The sequence below is a fragment of the Typopeltis vanoorti genome, unplaced genomic scaffold (assembly GCF_054136105.1).
Source record: "Typopeltis vanoorti isolate ZY-2024b unplaced genomic scaffold, IOZ_Tvanoo_1.0 HiC_scaffold_330, whole genome shotgun sequence".
NCBI lineage: Eukaryota > Metazoa > Arthropoda > Arachnida > Uropygi > Thelyphonidae > Typopeltis > Typopeltis vanoorti.
In genome coordinates this window covers 2,011-25,000 of record NW_028328085.1, presented here as the reverse complement: position 1 = coordinate 25,000, position 22,990 = coordinate 2,011, and the positions used below count along the sequence as shown (strand labels likewise).

Here is a 22,990-nt window from a genome sequence, read left to right as displayed (position 1 = left end):
ACTAACTCCATGAAATTCATAAATGTTCTTTTCTTTCCCAGTGCCGCCACTTTTTTCGATGATATACTCCGTCGTTAAACCCATTCTTAGCGAAGAAACAATAAATAAGATAAAAATATTCGCTAAAGGTAAGATCATAATAAAATTTATTATTTAATTATCGTTGTGATGAATTATTAGACACAAGGGGGCACTGAAAACTTCAATGTGAACTAATATTGTTTATCGGTATTATTTCTCGTTAAATGAAGATTTCTTGTCTGTTTTAAACTTCTGCCAAATAATGGACATATTTGGTTAGTCAAGTAAGTTAGTGTGACACATTTCATATCAGAATCGTCCTTGAAAGTTTATAGTTCTCATCCACATATTATACATAATAAAAGTTAGTCTTACAGGTTTTGCATTGCTCTTAATGGCATTATGAGTTTGGTAGTATTTCTACAATTGGTTGGAATTTGTCCAACTATATTTCTTCCGATGCGTGACCTTTGGTTTAATAACAGTTAAGGATGACAATCAACAGAAAAGTTCAACATACTCATGCAGTTAACTTGAAACGATGCATGTTTCAAAAAAATTACTTATTTTTAATTAACAACAAAATTTTAAACAAAAATTTCCAATAAAAGCATTGCTGTGGTCGTGGATAATCAAAATCATTAAGACTCATTAATTTTTTCCTCAAACATATTTCTAATCATTCGCTTCAAATTGTGATTACAAAAAGAAATTTGGGAGATTGGTTACAAATTTATATGAACACAAAATTCTTCCCTTGATTTCAAGTAGAAGTTTCTTGGTGTCCTTTGTACAAGCAATAGCCAGATTTGTACACTCCTGTTAGATCTTTAATCATAAAATTTTATGGTACACTGTGAGAATGTCCCATACATCAAAAAAAAAAAAAAATCAGCTGCCTTTTTATTCCCGTATACGGGGAGTAGGCGAGGCCATTTAGCCCTATCTAACTTTTGGAGACTGAGTGGGCAGTTCAATCTCCACTGGTACCAATCAGAGATAGATGGCCCAAGGCTATCACTAATTAAGCGGTACTCAGTGAAGAGAGACGGCTCAAATGTGCCGCCATCTCGTGGTCCCTAACACAATATATTTAATGTCTAAAATAATGTGGGTTCTACGGTCGATTTTCTTGAGTTTACAGGACGAAAAACCCGAGTTTCCGGGAGGAAAAACCTGCTTGCCCGTGCCAGAGATCGACTAACTCGGGAACCGGTCGAAAAAAGGCTTAGAAAAATTTCCTCTAGTCGCCGACTAGACTCGAAACCAAGTCTTCCTTCGTGCGGCCAAGCGCCGTGGTTGGCAAACGCCACATCCACTGAGCTACACAGGCTCTAATGTCCCATACATAAATGATCAAATTAATTTATTGAGGGCTATCATATATTTATATTGAATACGTTGAGTAAAATAGTGTTTTCTAAACTATGACTGATGGTTGGGTTTTCCAAAGGATTGGAGAGTTGTATGAGAAGAATTTGCTAGAAGCAGCTTAAACATGTTCTGCAAGAATAATAAATAAAAACCTAATGCTGTAGTTCGAACAAAGTATTCAAGCTAATCTATCGCATTCAAATATGCTCTTGGATCACTTAATCTCGTTGCTGTTGTGTCTATTGCGTGTATGAATGAATTCCTTACTTGCATTCGGTGGCAGGAGGGAAGCACTGATACATGAACACTGAAATTTCTGAAATGCAACAAAACGGAGTGAGGATGCCTATGTACCCCTGTAGAATTTCGGTTTGCATCCATAGTGCTAGACCGCTCGAAGAAAGAATGTTATAGTTCGATTCTAGACACCGACCAAATGAACTTTTTCTATGTGTAGATTTTATCTGGCAACTTCCCGAGTTCATCGATCTCTTCAAGCAAGTAGGATTATTTTGATTGAAGAAATTGTTTTTAATCTGGTGTCTCAAAAATGGCAGTGATACTATTACTGACAATAATATGATTATAAGGGTTTATGGCGACAATATAGCAGAAATTATCTGCCCTGCTCTCCCTCCAACAAAAGCTTTTATTTTTTGATAGCTTTTGCTCACTATCAGTGAAAGCTTGAAGTGCTGCTCATTTCTCTTTCTTCAAAAAGTTAGGACTAAAGGAGTTCTTTCCACTACCTTTGGGGAATAAAAGGACTCAGAGCGCTTATTTTATTTTTGAAACAAAGCAGAAACGAATTGATTTTATTTTTCATTCATAGATGGCTGGAAAGAGTGCATATTGGATTATATTGACGCTGTGGAAATACCAGCTCACTGGGGTGGAACTCTAATTGATCAAAATGGAGATCCAAGATGCTCTTCATGGGTAAGTGCTGAAAAATACATGAAATTTTAGTTTTTCTTTAAAAAAAACTTTAATTTTTAACTATAAAAATTTTATGCTGTCTCATTGTCCATAATCCCATAAGGGTAGGAAAAATTTACAAAGGGATTAAAAATACGAATCAGGGCACACTGGTTTGAAAAAGAAGCATGAGGTCAACAGAAGCGCATTACGAATTGGGAGGAATAGGAAATTTCTTTCTTAATTTTTTTTTTTTTTTTGCAAAATCACAGGAAGCACGTCTCGTTAAAAACACCTCGAAATCAAATCCCTTCAAAAGGCAAAAGGAAATTTTATCGCGCTTTCTGAAGAAAGTTCGTTTACCCTTGTCAGAAGCACGTGGTGTGGGATTTGCTCCAAACTTTCCGCAAGACAGAACAACTCAAACATGGTAAAGCAATATCAAAGCTGAAACACACGGCATACACTGTCCTCGTTGTGATTTTACTTCCACGAGCACTTAATGCATCTAACTTTACTACAAAAGCTGCCTCCTTAGCGCAGCCTTCAAGGATGTCGGGACATTATTCCTTCGCTTGGAATGATCGGGTTCGAAATCCCATCCAACCTTTGTGAGTTTTAAACTGAGGGAGAGTTAGCCGTTCGATATGGTGGTCAGGTTTCCTCTCTAAACTGAGGATTTTCTTCCCTAAAACAGACTAACATGCGGGAGAAGACAGTATCGCTGTGGGGAAGATTATACCGACCTAGCTTCGACTATTCAGTGTATTTTGCGAAATACTACTGTTTTACCTATGTCCAAAAAAGACTGTCGAGTTGAAAAATAAAGATTTACATCACATCCAAATGGTTACGATCTGCAGATGGCGAGTGTGAATCAAGTAATTTTTTTGCCATGAATTAAACAAATAGGGAAATTTGCAGTTACCTGAGAAGTTGATAGAAGCGATCTCTCCTATCACATGTTGCAGTAGAAATCAGATGTATGAATAAAATCAATCGATATTAAGAATTATTTGGGCGATTTCTCATTATTGACATAAAGTCTGAGACGTTTTTGGCATTGAGAACACATTATAGTATAAATAAGGAGTTTAATAAAAATAAGAATTAAAAATCCATCAAGGGTACTGGTACATAAAAATTTTACATAACAAAAGCCTATTAACAATTAATTACACATAGATGTTTTTGATAACGTCCAACTGTTAAGTATAATTGATAAACCAGAATACAAAAAGGTAAATTCGTTAGTGTAGTCGTGTTGGCAGCTGTTGCTATCACGCTCTGTGCTATCACGTATGCTATATCCTAGGTCCGTGGCAATTACATTTTTGATGAAAGCAGACCATACTTGAAGTAAAATTATATCCACTGGCCCAGGATATAGCACGCATGATACCACAGAAAGGGATAGCAACAACTGGCAATGTTCCAACACGACTACACTAACGAATTTACCTTTGTGTTCTGGTTTATCAAGGGTACTGGTACATAAAATGATCGTATGTTTAAAATTTTGTAATTGATTCTAAGAGTAGGCTTCACATTCGTCTGAGATGTGTTGTTGAAACTTCTCAACAAATATTTAAACTCTTACATTAACTTAATTATTTGTATTCCTTTTATTTTGCAATACTGTATTGGAAATACAGTATTGCAATTTCCTGCACTAATTCACGAGTTCCTTTTCACGTAAATGATTCATAAAATATTACGTAAAACTGTGTAACATTAGCAGTGGTTGAAATGTATAAAGAGTACATATAATGAAGATTTGTACAATATTTTTTTTCTCTTTATTTTGTTTATAGCTTCCTCAGGGCGGAACTATCCCCACTTCTTATTATTTCACAGACGGTCGACGTCTTTCACAGGATAAATCAGTAAAAAACGTAGTTATAGATAAGCGATCAGTATACCCCGTAGAAATTGTCGTCAAGGAGCCAGGTTTCCTGTTGCAATGGGAGTTTCAAACAGATAGTGACGACATCGGTGTGGGCTTGTTTTACAGAAATGACGATAGAGAAAATCATAACGATGATGATGCCGACGATGCTTTAGAAGAGGTATATCCTGTCGAGAGGATCACGTGCGACTTATTTCCAGAAGGCGGAACCATACGCTGTGAGAAGCCCGGAACGTGTAAGTACAGGATTGTGCAAATTGGAGTAAAACTAATTCTATGAGAAAACCGAACAGAAATTTAAAACCAATATTTTAGGTTCCTTCATAATATATACGAGGTCTGCATAAAAAGTTTCGGGACATCATTTATTTAAATATATACGAAGAACGCTTGATGGCAGGATACAAATGACATCCCTGTTTCGTAGACAGGTTTAGCTCTCGAATAGTAATTTTGTCCGATTATTTATGACCTTCCGCGAACCACTAATTCGTGGGTACCAGATGATGATGGTGATTACAAACTATTTGTAATCATTATTTTACATTTATTGTTGTTAATAACTCAGAAATTTCAAAGTAAGGGTGCTGTGCCTTCCAGTGAAAAGCAGAAAACACATAAACCTATTACGTTAGATACTAAAATAAAATTATTATATTTAGTGACGACAGTATAGTGAACACGGCCGCAGGATAGACTTACCTCGCACTACTATTACTACAGTGGTTAAAAACAAATATATAAACGTTTCTAACCAGTTAACACTGTGGCAAGGGTGATGATCTTATTGCCGATATGGAAAAACTTTTAATGGTACCCATCGATGTCCAAATGGATTGGCACGTTTCCTTTAAGCTAAGCTGTTCAAAATAAATTTTCCGTTTCCTAAAATTATAAAATTTTCGTTTGCATATCTGACGTAAATCGATGCATTATTTACATACGCATAACTGCTTTAAAATATTACTGAACATTACATGCATCTGTGAGTGAAAAATAAACAGTGATTCGCTATGCGACAGTAGTCTGAAACCTAAGTTCTGAAATAATAGGGGAAAATAGCAACTGCTATTAGAATTTTCCCAGCATATGATCGGAACTAGCAGTGTGAGGGTCTGTATTTTTTTTTATGTCAAACACCTATACGCGTGCAACTTCCTCCACGAACGTTTATACACGGGTGAACTCGATACATTCATATCCCAAAACTGGGTTGCAGAAGTAATATCATTACCGCACAAGAAACTATAGCTGCGATAGCAAGTAATAGTCTCAGGCTGGTATTGCTTCAAATCTCACCTCACTTTGTGAGAGTTTCTGCTCTACTGGGGCAGTCTGAAAAATATAGAAACGCAAGTGCTGCTAGAACGATGTGAAACAATTAGAAATGAAAGTATACACCTACTTGAAAAATTCGAAGATCCAGTAAAACTAGAGTTGTATTGGACCAATTTGAAAAATTCAGAAACACTAGTTCTAGTGGACTCATTCGAAAAATATAGAAATTCCAGTTCTATTGGACTAATCTGAAACATTAAGAATCTCAAGATCTACTGGTCTGATTTTAAAAATTCAAAAACTCGAATTCTACTGGATCGATTTGAAAAATTGGAAACTAAACATTCTCCAGGACTCATTGAATTTACCTGAAAAATTCAGAAACGCAAGTTTTACTGGACTGATCTGGAAATTCAGAATTATTACTTCTATTGGACCAAACTGAAAACTTCGGATTCTACTGAACTGGTTTTAAAAAAATATAATTTTCAAATTTTACTAGACTGATTTGGGAAAAAAAAATTTGACCCTGAAGTTTTATAATCTGAAAAATTTAGAAACCGAAATTTATTCAAATCATCATCATCATTATATTTTTTTAATTTTTTCAATTACTGATTCTTGGTTTAATTCTTTCATAATTTCTTCGTTTCTTTCGTGATCTCAAAGTTTATGAGAAAAACTTCGCAGTTTTTCTCATAAACTTCATTTCTGCTGTTGTTAATCTTTGTCTTTTTGTTTTATTGTCCAGATTTTGCTTCCATACATTAAGACTGGTAGGGCTAATGTGTTGCATACTTTTAGTCTGGTTTGTTTGTGAACTAGGTTTGGTTTAAATATAGAGTTAATTACTCCTGTTATTTTTAAATATTTTGCAATTTTTAGTTTTATATCTTTTTCATTTTCATATGTGATCATACATCCTAGGTAGTTATTTATTCAAATTATCTAAAAAATTCAGAAACTTCAATTTTACTGGACCGATATGAAATATTATGACACGTGTTTTATGGGACCGATTTGAAAAATTAAGAACCTCGAATTGAATTGGAGTAATCTAAAAACCTCACAAACCGAGTTCTGCTTGAGCAATCTGGAAAAAAACCCAGAACCACCTCATATTCTATTTAAATAATATATAAAATTCAGCAACTCAAATCTACTAGTCTCATTCGAAAAATTCTGAAACTTGAGTTGATGATCTGAAACATCCAAAAATATCAGTTCTGTTGGACTGATTAAAAATAAAACAGAATTTCGAGTTCTTCTGGATTGATCTGAAAAATTCCAACTCGAGTTCTACTGAGCAAGTTTTAAATCTGAAACCCCCAGTTATCCTGGATTGACTGAAAAATGCAGAATATCATGTTCTTATGGATTTATTTGAAAATTCAAAAATACAACTTCTAATGAGTACAAATTCTGAAAAATTCAGATCCAAAAGGTTTACTGGATCGATATAAACAAATTTAGAAAGTTGAGTTCTACTGGACCAATTAGAAAAATTCAGAAACTGGAGTTCTATTCGACTGATTTCAAAAATTTAGAATGTTAAGGTCTTTTGAACAAATATGAAAAACTTACAAATTCTAGTTCAACTGGACTAATTCGAAAATTTCAGAACCACAAATCTCCAGGAGTGGTGTGAAAAATTCAGAACCCATTCTATTACATCGATCAGAAAAATTCAGTAAATGGAGCAAATGAATCAGATTAATTCAAAAAGTTCAGAAACATAGTCTACTTTACTGATCCCAAGCATTAAGTATTTCGAGTTCAACTGTGAGATTTGAAACATTTTAAATCGATTTTCTACTGAACATATTTGAAAAAATTTAAAACATGTTCTGATGGACTTATCTGAAAAATTCAGATTCTCGATTTCTCTTTGACCGAACTGAAGAATTAAGAAGCATGAAATCTCTTGGACGAATTAAAACAAACATTCGAGTTCTATGAGATCGATTTCGAACAATTTAGGAACTCGGTTCTACAGGACTGATTTCAAAAATTCAAAAACTTGAGTTCTGAACTGATCTGAAAAAAATACATAAACTCAAGTTTTACTTGATTAATGTGAAAAATCAGAAACTTGTATTCTACTGGACCAATTTGAAAAATTCGAATCCTACAATCTCCTGGACTAGTGTCAAGATTTCACAACTCATATTCTATACCATTTTCCCACTTAGAAAAATTCACTAACTCGAGTTTCACTTGTGTGATTCAAAGAATTCAGAAACTTGTGGTATACTTTACAGGTCTGAAATATTCAGAATTTCGAATTCTACTGTAGGACTGATATGAAAAATTTAGATCGTCTTCTAGTCAAAACTGAAAAAATCAGATCCCCATTAATTTCTAGACTGATCCAAAAAATTGAGATTCTAATGGATTAATTGAAATATTAACACCATCATGTTCTATTGGAGAAATTGAAGTTTATTAGACACGTCAAAAAATCAAAACACAAGTTGTACTGGTCGGATTTGAAAAATTCAGAACCTCCAGCTCTTTTGGACTGAAATGGAAAATATTCAAATCCCGAAGTTCTCTAATGATTTTAGAAAAAAAAATAGATCCGAAGGTATTATTAGGTATTCCTGAAGAAATTAGATACTGCAGGAGTGCAGGGATCTGAAAAGCTCTGAAACACAAGTTTCATTCCACTCATTTGAAAAATTCTGAAAATTAATTTATACGAGATCACTTTGGGATTAGAAAGATCTGAAATTTTCATTAACACTTATTCTACTGGTCTAATTTTAAAAATTCAAATTTTAGTTTTACTTTAATGATATGAAATCTTCAGAATTTCCAGTTCTACTAGACCGATTTCAAAAGATTAGATCACCTTCTTCAATGCTGATCTGCAAGAATCAGAGCCACAAGATCTTCTAGTCTGATTTGAAAAATGCAGATCCTAAAATCTCTTAGATTGATCTGAATTATTCAGGACCTCATACTCCTGAGATGGTCTGGAAAGTTCAGAAACTGAAATTCTACTGGAGAAATATGAAAACTTGAAAAATTCAGAGCCTGGAGTACTCGACTTATCTAAAAATTTAGAAACTTCATTATTACTGAACCAATTTGGAAAATTCAGAAACTCAAGTTCTACTGATTTAAAAAAATTTCTAAATCTCAGTTCTACTAGTTAGTAATCCGAAGTATTCAAAATCTCGAGGTTTGAGTGCACTGATTTGAAAAATTCAAAAATTCTGCAAAATTCACAGCCTCAAGATCCTCTAGTCTGATTTGAAAAATACAGATCCTGAAAGCTCTTAGATCGATGTGAATTATTCAGAACCTCATTCAAGTTCTGCACAACATCCAAAAAATTCACAAAATCGAGTTCTCCATGCCATTGTATATTCAGAACCTTATGAACTATTGGATTTATCTGAAAAATTCAGAACCACAAGTTCTACTCGTGAGGAGTAGAACATAGTCAAGTTAGCTGGTCTTGCGCATGGACAGCAGGGTTTTTCCCCACAGTTTATCTGGGGTTTTTCATCCCACAAGCAGGTAAATCGGCCCAGTGAACACACAGGTTACAGTCATAGGACAGACACACCCGGAGGCATAGGGCTAGCCACCTTATCCTCCGGACGGGTACGGCTTAGAAGAGCTAAGGATAGCTCCGTAACAGGTCACTATGTCTAATACGTGAAGGGAAGAAGAAGTTCTACTCATCCGATCTAGAATATTTAGAGCCTCTAGTTTTGAGGGACCGAACTAAAAAAAATGCAGTCCCCAAAGTTTACAGGACATATGAAAACTTCAGATTATTGAGTTCTAGTGAAATAATTTGAAATATCATTTTCCAACACTGATCTGAACTCAAATTTTCCAACACTGATCTGATAAATTCAGATGCACGAGTTTTATTGGACTGATTATGAAAAATTCAGAAACTCGAGATCCAGTGGACCAGTTTGAAAAATTCCTGTGTGTTTCTACTGAACTAATCTGAGAAACAAACTGGAGTTCTGCCAATCTCCTCGACCAGTGCCAATGACCAATCTCCTCGACCAGTCGGAAAATTTCAAAACTGCATGTTCTGTTGCACCGATCTAAATAATTCAGAAACTTGAGTTCTACTTTACTGATCTGAAACATTCAGAATTACGAATTCTACTGAACTGATTCAGAAAAGGAGTGCTACTCTACTAATGTGAATAATTGCAACCTGAAGTTCACAACTGACATGAAAAATTCTGAATCTTGGGTTTTCTAAACTAAGATTTTCAAGTTCTATACTGACCTGAAAAAATTAAAAGCACAAGTTTTATTGCACTGATCTGTAAAATACAGAAGCTTGTGTTCAACTTGAGTGAAATGAAAACTTCATAATCTCTAGTTGTAAAGGACCATTAAAGAAATTCAGAATTTTAATTCTCCTGGATTGATTAAAATATTCAAGCCCTCATGTTCTATTGGAAACTGAAAAATTTAGAAACGGAAGTTTTACTGGTATGCTCTAAAAAATTCAAAACCACACGATGTACTTGATCTCACAATTTAGAAACACTAGTTCTATTGGACTGAACTGGACGTTCACATTCAGATCCTCTAATAATTTGAAAAAATCAGATCCAGAAGTTCACTAGTACTGATCTGAATCTCTTTTTCAATTGGACTCATATGAAAAATTCAGAAATTTAATTTCTACCAGATCAATTTTTAAAAAAAATTAGAACCTCAGAGTCTGAAAAATTAAAATCCTAATATTCTTATATACTGATCTGAAAAAATCATCAGCTCTTATTCTACTGGTCTGATTTAAAACATTCAAATTTCAGTTTTACTTTACCGATCTGAATCGTTCAGAATACGAAGTTCTGTTGGACTGATTTCAAAATTTTAAATCACTTTGTTCTCTGCTGAACTGGAAAATTCAGATCCTCGAGTTTTCCCATGTGATCTGAAAAATTCAGATCTTAAAATTCTCTTAGATCAATCCAAAATATTCAGAACCCTCAAGTACTCCTCAACAAATATGAAAAGATCAGAAACTTGAGTTATGCTGGAAAGATCTGAAACATTCAGAACCTCCAGTTTTGCTTTACTGATTTGGAAAATGCAGATCTTTTCCTCCTTTAGATCAAAATCACGCAAAATTTTAGATAGCATGTTCTACTGGATTGATTTGAAAAATTCAGAGCGTGGAGTACTCGAATGATCGGAAAAATTTACGAACTTCATTACTACTGGTTCAATTTGTAAAATTCAGAAACTCAAGTTCTACTGATTTCAAAAATTTAGAAATTTGAGCTCTACTGTACGGATCGGAATATTCATCGTCTTGAGTTTGAGCAGAAGGATTTTAAAAAATTCTAACCCTCAAGTTCTTTTATTTCATTTTATTTTTATTTATTTTTTTTTTAATAAAAAAGTAAAAAAGAAGAGCAAGGGGCTGGCAAATTTCAGAAAAATGTAACAAATGGTTCAGCGAGAGCCCCTTATAGCTCACCACTGGATATAACACAATTACTCTAAACGTCTCAAGAAAATGTGAATCGTTTACTTATCGACTATTAGTTCAACTTATTACTTGCAATTTTCGACGCATTCGATTCAGGTTAATAAAATCTTTTATTCAATACAATATTAATTACTCCTGTTCTTTTCCTCCTTCAGACCAAAATCGTTTATTCATTAACTTATAAATTATACGATTATCTTATGCAAATGAATAATAAGTTCTCTGTTAACCGAAGCTATTCTTAGAACTTCCAGTAACATGTACGAGAAATACATTTTTCGACATAACCAGTTGATTAACTTATTAAAAAAGTTGATCGACTTTACCTAAACTTCCCACCTACCACCGGTATTTCCACAGACAATCACAAACATCCATGCCCACGATGGGATTCGAACCCGCATCCTTTTGACTAGAGAACGGATACGCTATCCACTCGGCCCTGCCGGCGATCGTATTTATATTTAAAAATTTTAAATATTGAATTTAGATTCAAAAATTTAATAATCTTGAATAAATTGACTTTAATGATTATTCTTTTTCCCCTTCCAGATGTGCTGAAATTTGATAATTCCTACAGCTGGTTTTCTAGCAAATCAATATCGTACTGTGTTCAGGTTACTCCTCCTGACATTCCTGACTGCGAAATGACATCTCTCTAAGCTGATCTCCTTTCTCAATCATGGAAATTGTTATTTAAGGAAACTAAAACAAAACGTCCGTTATATAAGGATAGAGGAAGAATCCACAACAAAGAATCAATATACTGAATATCCCATGAATTGTCAAATGCAACGAATGAAGTTCTCTCAGGAATAACGGGTCGACATCTTGTCGTTCTTGCTTGAAGAAAGTTTCATATCATAATAGGAATAATAAAAAAGAGGATTCTACCGAATCATCTACTGATTGTGGCTCTGAGAAAGAGTTCAATCACTGAGAACTTCGAGATATAATGTACACACGGTCGTACAATGTAAGAAAAAATGATCTTTAATGCAGTAAATATCAAACGATAGCAAAGGCGGATGTCTTTATTCATTGTTTAATACATACACCGTAAAACTTCACGCTTACACTACTTGGAATTTATAGTAAAAACTCTGACATTGCCATGTTTTTTTAACTCCATCAATTTGTCGCAATGCTGTAAAACTACCATCACGCGAAATCCAACAAAGCAAAGGGGCTGAAAGGCCTCATCTGATGACTTCTTAAAGAGATTAAGAAGTCTTCAGATGACGATGACTTTTTAACCTCTTTTAATGAAACCTCCCTATGTCTTAACGCGTCCCTAAAACACTCCACATGATCCATTTCTTAATTTTAATTGAACATCTAAATTCCGCACAAAATAAACACCCACCGGCATTCTTTCTATAATGTGCATGTCCAAATCTTCGGCTAACAGTGAGTCAGAATATCAGCCGCTGTATTATTCTTGGAGTCTGCTAAATTATTCCTCTTCCTCTAAGCATTTCATTTTAGGGCGTATACGTCGAAAATATTCTGTGCATGTGGGGGTGGGAGTTGTTATCATTAGTAAAAAAAAAAAATAATCAGCTGACGCCTTATTATTCCCGTATATAGGGAGTAGACAAGGTCGTTTAGCCCTATCTAACTATTGGAGACTGAGTGAGCAGTTCAATCTCCACTGGCAGCCAATCAGAGATAGCTAACCCAAGGCTATCACTAATTAAGTGGCACGCAGTGAAGAGAGACGGCTCAACAAGTGCCGCCATTTCGTGGTCCCTAACACTCGTATTTAATGTCTGAAATAATGTGGGTTCTACGGTCGATTTTCTTGAGTTTACGGGACGAAAAACCCGAGGTTCCGAGAGAAAAAATGCTTGCCTCTGCCAGAGATCGACTAACTCGGGAACCGATCGAAAAAAGGCTTAGAAAAATTTCTTCTAGTCGCCGACTAGATCATTAGTGATCTTATTTAATAATTTTGGCAGCAGGTTGCATTACCAAAATATTCCACAAACCGGCAAGCATATTAACTATTTACATTACTAATCCTACCTTCCTTATTCTATACAAAAAATCCATTATTGTTATTGTAACACAATTTATGAATTTACCGGTTCCCGAGTTAATCGATCTCTGGCATGGGCAAGCGGGTTTTTTCTCCCGGAAACTCGGGTTTTTCGTCCCGTGAACTCAAGAAAATCGACCGTAGAACCCACTATTTCAGACATTAAATATATTGTGTTAGGGTTAGGGACCACGAGACGAGATGGCGGCACTCTCCCACCGCCGCCTTCACTGTGTGCCGTTTAATTAGTGACAGTCTTGGGCCAGCTATCTCTGATTGGGTACCAGTGGAGATTGAACTGCCCACTCAGTTTCAAAAAGTTAGATAGGGCAAAAACGGCGTCGCCTACTCCTTATACGGAAATAAAGAGGCATCAGCTGATTTTCTTTTTGTTTTTATAAAAGCATGCAAGTTCTTCCACATTCCGTAAATATCTAAAACAGGAAATCGAAACAAAGATCATCGTTAATAATCGATTATATACGCCGTAGCTAACTGGTTATGCAAATACATCAGGGGAAAAACGCGCAACCCCCTCAAAGCCAGACTATCATTATTCAAAATATTCAAGTTTCCTTATGCTTATAACATCTAACAAATTTCAAATATTTTGTTAAACATACGAACTACATTTTCATATTTAACTAATTATAAATGATCAAATCTCTTCAGAATTCCATATAAGCAAACTAAAAACAACATATTTGATTACTACTGCGATTACCTGACTACGATTCATCAAACATTGGATCCGTCATTAAATCATCACGGTTCTGACTATATGAACACTCGTTTGCTGACTTCTGAAAACTCCAACAATTGAAATGGCATCACACAACCCAATAACGCACCAAGAATTGAAAAGCTTACATAGTTGATTTCGAAATAATGCAATTAAAACTACACGTATCAGAAATGGAGCCATTAGAAGACCAACTTGCATTACATGAACTAACTGGCAATTAAACGAAAAAAATTCAATCAGAAATTTATTCAATCAATTTACAACCCATTAAACCCCGATCTTAGGCGCCCCTCTATCTACTCACTCATCCTCCATAATTCTTTTCCTGGGGATGAAAATAATGAAAATATGAAAATAATTATATTTTTTCAAATATATTTACACGAAACAAATGCACTGCGATCTAACGCCGATATTCGTTTGCGCTTGTCATTGCTGTTGATACGAAACTTTTATTATTGGTGTTTGTTGGTGGTGAGGATGAAATATTTTTAATAAAGCAATTTTTAATATGTAAATTTATTTATTAATAAATTCGTTACTGATTAGGAAAAAAGTTTTTTTTTTTTATATGTAGTACCCCCAATTAAAATTTTCACCGACCGCCACTGGCACCCTATGCAGCTGAGATAGGTATTTCATAGAAAACTGAGTTTGCTATATATACTTGTGCAAGAACAAAATAAGAGCAACATGATACTCATGTTCAGAAAATTCTAAATATTAACAACAGTAATAATAACCCAATCTATTATTAAACTTTTTGTCACTTGCCAAGAGTGGTGGCTCGTGGCTTGAAATCGTTGGGGTGCTTCGAAATATGCATCCACTATACGTGTTTGGATAAAATATCAAAATTATGGTAAAAATTTAAAAATATAAATAAATAAACATGAAAAAATATTGTTTATTATCGATAAAATTATACAGCTTAGTATAATTCAAAATTACTTTAAAATAAAATCCATTATCATAACCCCAATAATGTTCTAAAATAAAAACTATAACAGATGTCATGTCTTTAATTGTAATGTCCAAATATTTAAAGAGACGGAGTAAACACGATAAGCACCACGAACACTCAACTACTGGCGCAAACTGCATATAAACAACAGCGGAACTGCACGACGGGCAGTGCCGCATTACGCTAATAGCTCGCATCTCACTGTGACGTGCATATGTTTGTACGCGTAACAAATACTGAATGTTATCCCCATGTAGTCTCCCTGGGCTCATCGTAGTCAGTACATGGATTTTGTGTTCTCTGGACTGTTTCCCAAGTGGAAAAAGATTTTCCACCCTCTGGCGAGAACTGAATTCAATCCTTTTCTAATTAAAGAATGCATTTAGTTGGAAATATAAAATACTCTACCTAATAAAAACTTGCATGCTAAGATCATGATTAATTTCTCAGAGAGAGGCTGTAATTTAATATTTTATGCCCTGAATAAAATTCTAATTATTTGTCTTACTTCCGCCATCCTTTTGTTGCGTCCTTTTGAAGGACGCAACAAAAGGATGGCGTCTTTCGTTCTTATTTAGAGATCGTATCAAAAGCAATGTATGAACAAATATTAATGTGGATAATAACAACAACAAAAACTCTTTTTCGTTATCTTTCTACTGTTGCTATTTTATGACCTCTGCGTCTAGATCGAGTTACCACGCTCTCTGCACTGCACTTTCGTCAATGCTTAGATCACCACACCCTAGCTAGCCAAAAGTAAGCTCTTCCTTCTTCCATTAAACGATTCAAATGGTTGAAACCCGTATTTGAAGCCAAAACTATGAACTCAAGGATACCTCATTGAGAGCAAATATCATCATTGAGGTTTGCAAGTAATATTAATTGTCTTTCGATCGTTTTAGGAAAATTCTCTCTACATGTTCCTTATTACCATATCGTTACATCAAGAGAAATTTACATCATGAAATTTTTTCCTTGGACTTGCAGCCCATTCCACGGTAAAAAGGGTTTTAATCCTAATGTAGAAACTCGACAGTGAAATGTCAAACCAATCGACAAATCTAAATACCAGTTAGAATTAGTAACACGAGATGGCAGTAATCTTGTTTATTCATGTAGCACTCAAGTAAAACAGGAAAAAAGTGCTTCTACTCCACTTAAAAAACAAAATGCATTAATAGGTTGGTTTATAACATTAAAAATAATCAGAGAAATTTTAAACTCCAAATAACTTCGGAGTTACTCAAAAGAAAGCATTCCTAATATTTTCTTTATGAACTTTTATATTCTACTTATCCTATTTCAAATAAACTTTCGATTGTAAAGTTAATTTGGATATATTTGAAATATATGACTGAAAATAAAAACATATTTACCTCTCTCTCTCTCTATTAATTATATATATATACTAGGGGGACTCTTTCTCACTGGCGCCCCCTCCCCAGTTCCGGGCTGGTAAGCGGGAGACAAAAAACGTGACATAAAAAAGTTTCAAGTTTCGGCTTATCTTTATATATATATACACACGTATACACATATATATATATATATATATCTTTATATATATATACACACATATACACACACATATATATATATATATATATATATATACACATACATACATCCATCCATATACACTGAGAGATTCTAACCCTTGTCATGAAATTTAAAGGTATATTCTACGCCTCCAAACTAATGAAAAGGTCCCAGTAAACAAGGGTCATAAAACCTCGCATTTCCAGATGAATCTTTGTTAGCACTAACACTGACAATCTGCAATACAAAATTAAAATGTTAAAAAACATGCATAGATCCTTCGTAATTGTCAAAAGAAATTGGTGTTAAAATAACCTCGGTTTTCCATCGTCCAGGAAACCTGCGGCCTCGAGTGTGGTGGAGCTCCTTCAGGCATGAACTGCATGGTTCTCCTCCATGCCAAAGGAATGTTAGCAAGATCATGGAGTGTGTTTTCTACAGGCTTTCCACGGTACAAAAATCCTGTATGACAAAACACACGACACTATAATCTGTCTCCAAAATTGCCTATTCATAATTTGATGAAAAACTGCTTTGCTGATGCCCTGACCGCATGTGGATTTTAATTGCAAATACATCCATTTGAAGCGCATGTCATCCAAAACCAACTTAGAAACATCGAACCAAACAGCGATCGCTGCTTGCTTAGGGTCAGACTAGATGCAACTCCACACGTTACTCATCGCGCTTCTGATTGTTACAATCACGTGACTTACTGAATTGTTTCTCTGTGCACTGCGTATTGTCGGCATCAGGGTGACCACGTCTAGTACTTTTTATAAATTTTTTTAGTGTTCTAGTACGTTCACCAACAGATCTAGTACTTTCTTCCTTCAGAATTACAATATGAGAGTGACATAAGAGTTTAATATTTTTCTCTTCTCCCACCTCCCCATATGTCACATTCAGCGACAAGCATAATTTCTCTTTTTTCCCTTCCCCTCTCACTGTTCGCTAACCTTCTCTCCCCCCCCCCCGATCCCATACTCATCTGACTAGCAGCAGTCAATGAAAATATATCCTTCGCTATGCAAACACTTCTCGCGCGTTATAAGATCATCACAACAATGAAAAAAGTGGGAAAATTAAATATTTTGATATGCGTAACCACCTTTTATTGAGGCAAGAGTAATTTGGATCCAATTATGTAAAATTTTTGCTCCACGTTTAAAACCTAGCACACAACACTGTTAACTGTTGTGACAAGATGGTTGGCATTCCCGTAGATTTTTATCCCTTCATAGTTTAGAAGTTGATTATGTAGAGGAAAGTTTATCGATGACTGTGTGAAGCGCGTGTACCGACGAGCAGCGTTGCCTTCGAGAGCTTGTGTTTCCATCTGTCGTTTTCGATGTAAGTGGATGACTCTTGAACGAGTTCGTTCGGATGATGAGCTGCCTGTACAAAGTATTTGGAGGCAATATCATGAAGTAACGTAGAGATATTTGGTATGGCTACATCTCGATGGAGGAGAACATTTCTGACAAACCACGGATCAAAGATCATTCGGAGGCATTTGTTTGGTAGAACTTGCAGTTTTTGATATTACTAGGAGGGGGGGGGGAATAGGACCCCAAGCAGGTGATCCATAGGCTAAAGTGGGTCTAATGATTGTTTTATTGATGCGCAGCTTGTTCTCGGCGCTAACTTGGCTTCTCCGGTTGATGAGATAGAGCTGGGTAATTGCTAAATTGGTTTCATTGCAGGCATGAAAAATGTGGGGGATTAAAGCTAAGGCGATTGTCTAGTTATATCCCTAGGTATTTGACTTTGGTTTGCCATAGGATAGCAACATTGAACATTTAAATTATAAATTACCCCGTGAAGCGATATTTCTCTTGTAAAAAACTATAGCGGAGCTTTTGTCAGCAATGACGTCATTCTCTATTTCCTGAACCATTTTTCAAGTTTTTTTGCTGCGTTGCTATGTGTGGCCTGAATGTCGTCTGCAATATAGATGTTGAAAAGTAGCGGGGATAGCAAGGAGCCTTGTGGGATACCTCCTGCGATTTTTCTCTTAGAGGATCGGAGCCCACGCAATTTAATTTGGAATTTCCGGTTTTTCAGATAGGAATCGATGAGCTTGGTGAGATATAATGGGAAATTAGCAGTTATTTGTAAATGAAGCCTTTGTGCCAAACCTTATCAAAGGCTTTTTCCGCATCAAAGATCGCTCCTGTATGTTACTTCCAGTTAAACCCACTTGTAATGCATTCTATTCATCTGTGGACCTGTTGAATTGTGCTTTGACCTGTACGAAATCCGAATTGCTTTTTGGGGAAAAGGTTGGTTTTGTTTGTTGCCTTTGCAGACGTGTAAGGATATTATTTTTCCGACGATTTTTCCCAGGCATGATAGGAGACCGATGGGTCTGTAGCTCTGAGGTGCTTTCTCAGGTTTGTGAATGAGGATTATGTCTGCCAGTTTCCAACGAGTGGGGAAGTAACTCAACCTTAGCATTGCATTAATAACGTCTACATGCATGACAGCTTTATGAGGGATCGCTTTTATTACTTTGTTGGAAATCTCATCAAGTCCTGGGCCTTTTTTTTTTTAAGTTTCTTCATAACAGAATATACTTCCTTTGGGGAAGTATGACATATTTTCACAGCTGCTGGAGTGGCGATGTGCGCAACGAACGTGCCGGTGAATTTTTTCAATGAATAATAAGTCCGCATGCGTGTAGTTAGAGCTTCATCGTAACTCCAGGGCATCAGTGAAAGGTCGTGTTTTTTCTTCGTTATATAGCACACAACAATGGAGTCGGGATATTTAGACTGTCAGATGTTTAAAAAATTTCAAACTTCACCAATGAAGTACAATCGATGTTGTACAAACCTCATTCATTGCTCGCAGTTTGATTTAATGTGCTCGTAGGGGTCTGTTCAGTACAGTGGGTTTTGAAGTCGAGTGTTTGTATTAATTTTATATATAAAAAAAAAAAACTCGTTCAGTTCTTCAACAAAAATATTTGGATTTTCCCTTTAAACTTGGCCAAATGGCAAGAAAAACTTTCTAAATTTAAATTTGATTCTAAATCTCAAGGAAAAAAAGTGCAGTGCATCAGTTAGGAAAGTACATAGACGAGCCACTGAAAGTGAAGATCTCAATGGCTCGTTACCACTCACAAGAAACCACTTCTGACACAGGCAATTCAGATAAAAGAGAAAGTGATGCTAGTTATGATTCAAAATCAAGTTTACGAGGTTCTTCTAAAAAAGATCAAAAAATCATAAGCAAAAATTCAAAGAAGACTGATTGGAGGATCCGCTTCTTAAATCCTGGATCAGTTCAGGTAAAAATAAAGGACAAACTGCTTGTAAATTTTGTGATAAAAGCATTAATGGTAGCAAAAGTCTAATGATTCGTCATGCAAACACGTCCAAACCCAAGCAAAATGTAGAATCTAAAAGAAGCACACCAGGTGTAATGTCTTTGTTTAAATCCAGTTCCAAATACCAGTCGGAAAAATAAATTAAAGAGGCAGAACTAAGATTATGTTGCAGAACACAATCTGCTTTTGTGGCTTATGGATACTCTTCCAACTCTAATGAAAACAATTGCCCCTGATAAAGAAATTGCTAAGAAAATACATTGTGGACGCACAAAATGTAACTGTCTTATAAAAAATGTTTTGGCTAGATTCACTCAATGAAATCTCAACAAAAAAAAAAAAAAAATTAAAATACTTATTTCTCTTTAATTACTGATGAGTCAACTGACATTACCGCCAATAAATCTCTAGCAGTTGTGGTTCGTTACAATCCAATGCCACATCCAATAAGCTACACAGGCTCAACACTGTAGAAGCATTGAAAAAAGGTCAAGAATTAATGGTTTTTTTGGAATAAAGTTTTTGGAATGAAAAATGTTTCCTAATTTAACAACATTAGTTAAAGCTGTACGGTGCCCCCTTCATTCATCAGCAGAACTGAAAGAATATTTTCAGCAGTGAAAATAAATATAAAAATAAAAAATCAACTGCAAACTCCCTTGATGAATGGACTCCTTTTGACAAAAGAAAAATTGAAACATTCATCAGCTACAGATTTGAATATTTTTTAAGAGTTAATTAACTCAGCAAAGTCTGTTTAAAATAATGAATAAATACTTCCAGTGTTTTTCTTGTGAGTTGTAACCCTTGTATATATGTAAATAGTATATTAAATAACTGAAAATTTAATGTTACATAAAAATCTAGTACTTTTTTTTTCAGATTTAGTACCTTTTTCCTGCATAAGTTGGCACAAAATGTTTTTGCTGGGTGGTCACCCTGGTCGGCATTCGTGCTATAACTACAGTCTACCAGTCAACAGCATAAAGATTTTTAGTCGAACGCCAAGAATATATTCACATATTTTTCTTAAGCAAGAAGGTACCTCGTTAAAATAATGTGGTAGAACTCAAAGCAGGACTACACTCGCATTCTAAGAACTTTACCATAAGGATGTCAATTCCTAGAAGTAATTTTGCTTGAATGACTCCAATCGATGCATTCACAATCACGTACCCAGATACCATGAGTGTTGTAATACGATCCTATTTCATTCTCAGTATTCAACGTACATGAAAATGACGAATGCACATGCGCCAGTTGGTGGTAGTCACACGATAACACGATCCGGGGTAATTTGCATTTCCGTTTGCAGCACAAGTGGATGCTGGTCATGTGAATAAATTTCTATTTGCTTAAAATAGTTTTATCACATAGAGAACACGAGAAAGAATATATAACGCTGTCATGAAACTGGGAGCGAGATTATTTTATTATTTATGTTACAGGAAACCTGGAATGACACTAACACAGTACGTGGCAATTATTAAATTAACAATCCAGGAAATAGTAATTTGCCGAAGGGTAAACTTAATAACTGAGAAAAAAAAAAAAACTTTCAGCTTAACAATCGAGTTTGTAGTTGCTAAAAATAAGAAACCGTTCAAGTGATGGCGCAATTTTTAAACAAGCATTTTGTGAAGCGGCTAATTCCTTGTTTTGCTACTTCAGAAATAGTTTTGCCATCGGCATGCATTTATCTCGAAATACAGCCGCTCTCGTTATTCCGGTTCTTCTTTAAGCTGATGCGTAAGTAACGAATAATTTTTAGTAAACAAAATCGATCGAGATGGATATTTATAGAACCAGATCTTGTGTAAAAATTAGCGGATGCCGCAGGGCTATAATTTCGAAAATGAACAGTTTTCGACCTGTCTTCATTTTGACCTTTTTGTTAGTCTGAGGTGTTGAAACGTTTAAAGTTGATGACAGAGGCGTCGAATTATTCTGCGCGCACACAGCACCAGCCTTGTGTGGCAAGAAATAGCATGACCCACTGCTTTTTAAGTAATAGGTTGTGGTTTCAAATCCCACAGTGGACAAAGATGATTGTGAATATCTTTACGTGGTAGTTAAATTTCATAACTCACTACGAGACCATCAACCCATTTATTGGAGGCCTGGGGATTCATAGTTGATCTCTAAAAGAAGGGTTTTGGATTATATTATTCTTGGCACAACCCACAGTACTAATATTAATGTGCTTACATTTGAAACCTACCATGGGTGGAATTCACTTAAAATATGCATGCATACATATACAGTAAAAGGCTGCATAACTTCCATGTTGTTATGTAAGCAAATAAAATTCTATGTATGCAAAAGAAAGCGATTTATAGTTTGGTTTTAGTCAGTTTCTTGACCTCTTTTTTTTTAAACCGGTCGATTCTAGAGCGACTGGGACCGTCGATTCCCCCCCCCCCGTTTTGAATTCTGCAAGAAAGCAACACCGACCGCGAAATCTACACACGATCCTACAAATAAATAGTAATTTGGCAGCTCTGATGATTTTAAAATAAGTTTTAGGTGCGTCTCCCCAAACATTAGCAGTATTCTAAGCATGGGCAGAGTTGGATGGGTGTAAAATAGCCTCTTAAACGAAAGAGAATGCCTATTTTTTTTTCTTTTTTGATGGAGAGAAGGAAATTTATTATGACTAATGCCCAGTTAACTGGTATACTGCTAAGTTGAAGATGATATGCTTTCCTCAGGAATATGGGTACGCATGCTGTTTTCCTTACTGGACACTGATCTTGTGTGTGTTGAATAACTGTTCAGTATTTGGATCTTGTATAAGGACGTATGAATTGTTTTGTTAATTTCTCAAGAAATTTCACGCAAAAACACGTAACCGACATATTTTCTTGTTACTGTAGATTTACAGCTCTTAGTGTATTCTAAATCGTTGCATAAAGAAAAAAAACAATGAACATTATATACTGAATAAAGATGTGCTGAAAAGCGCTGCTGTACATAAGAATAATGAACAGCGAACCATATCATCATAATAAATAAATAAATAATGATACTTTGTCTTTGTTACGTTTCAATAGTGGTAATCATAAAGATCATATCTTTAGAATAATTAATGATTCCTATGAAGTTCGCATTCGCTCAAACTAAGTATTACGTAATTATTAAAAGGATTAAGTCGACTGCACGCATTAAGATAGAACAAGCTTCCAAGTTTCAGCTTCTCGTGAGTGAGGTCACGAAGTTTCTACCGCCATCTTTACTGTTCCATACATTTCTACACATGCCTTAGCGGCGAAGTATTCTTTATTATCGCTTATGAAAATGCTATATGTGATGATGATAATAATAATGATAACACAGTTAACGCAATACATTAGTTTAAGCCAGAATTTGCCTCGCT

The 22,990-nt window shown here is 35.2% G+C and overlaps 1 protein-coding gene across 1 annotated transcript; it reads left to right on the top strand.

Annotated features, from left to right (window-relative positions):
- Nucleotides 1-46: 46 nt before the first annotated feature.
- LOC150092154 (SEC14-like protein 2) lies at nt 47-11,932 on the top strand. The gene is made up of 4 exons (XM_090415265.1): nt 47-128; nt 2,228-2,334; nt 4,128-4,458; nt 11,541-11,932. Exons 1-4 carry the CDS (start codon nt 59-61, stop codon nt 11,648-11,650), a joined length of 618 nt encoding a protein of 205 aa, XP_090271391.1. The 5' UTR covers nt 47-58; the 3' UTR covers nt 11,651-11,932.
- The last annotated feature ends 11,058 nt before the right edge of the window (nt 11,933-22,990 follow it).

Excerpts from the sequence above, each read along its gene's own strand:
- LOC150092154 (XM_090415265.1), top strand. The coding sequence starts at position 59 with ATGATATACTCCGTCGTTAAACCCATTCTTAGCGAAGAAACAATAAAT. Across the intron at positions 129-2,227 it reads GATAAAAATATTCGCTAAAG|ATGGCTGGAAAGAGTGCATA; the intron begins GTAAGATCATAA and ends TTTCATTCATAG. Across the intron at positions 4,459-11,540 it reads CTGTGAGAAGCCCGGAACGT|ATGTGCTGAAATTTGATAAT; the intron begins GTAAGTACAGGA and ends TTCCCCTTCCAG.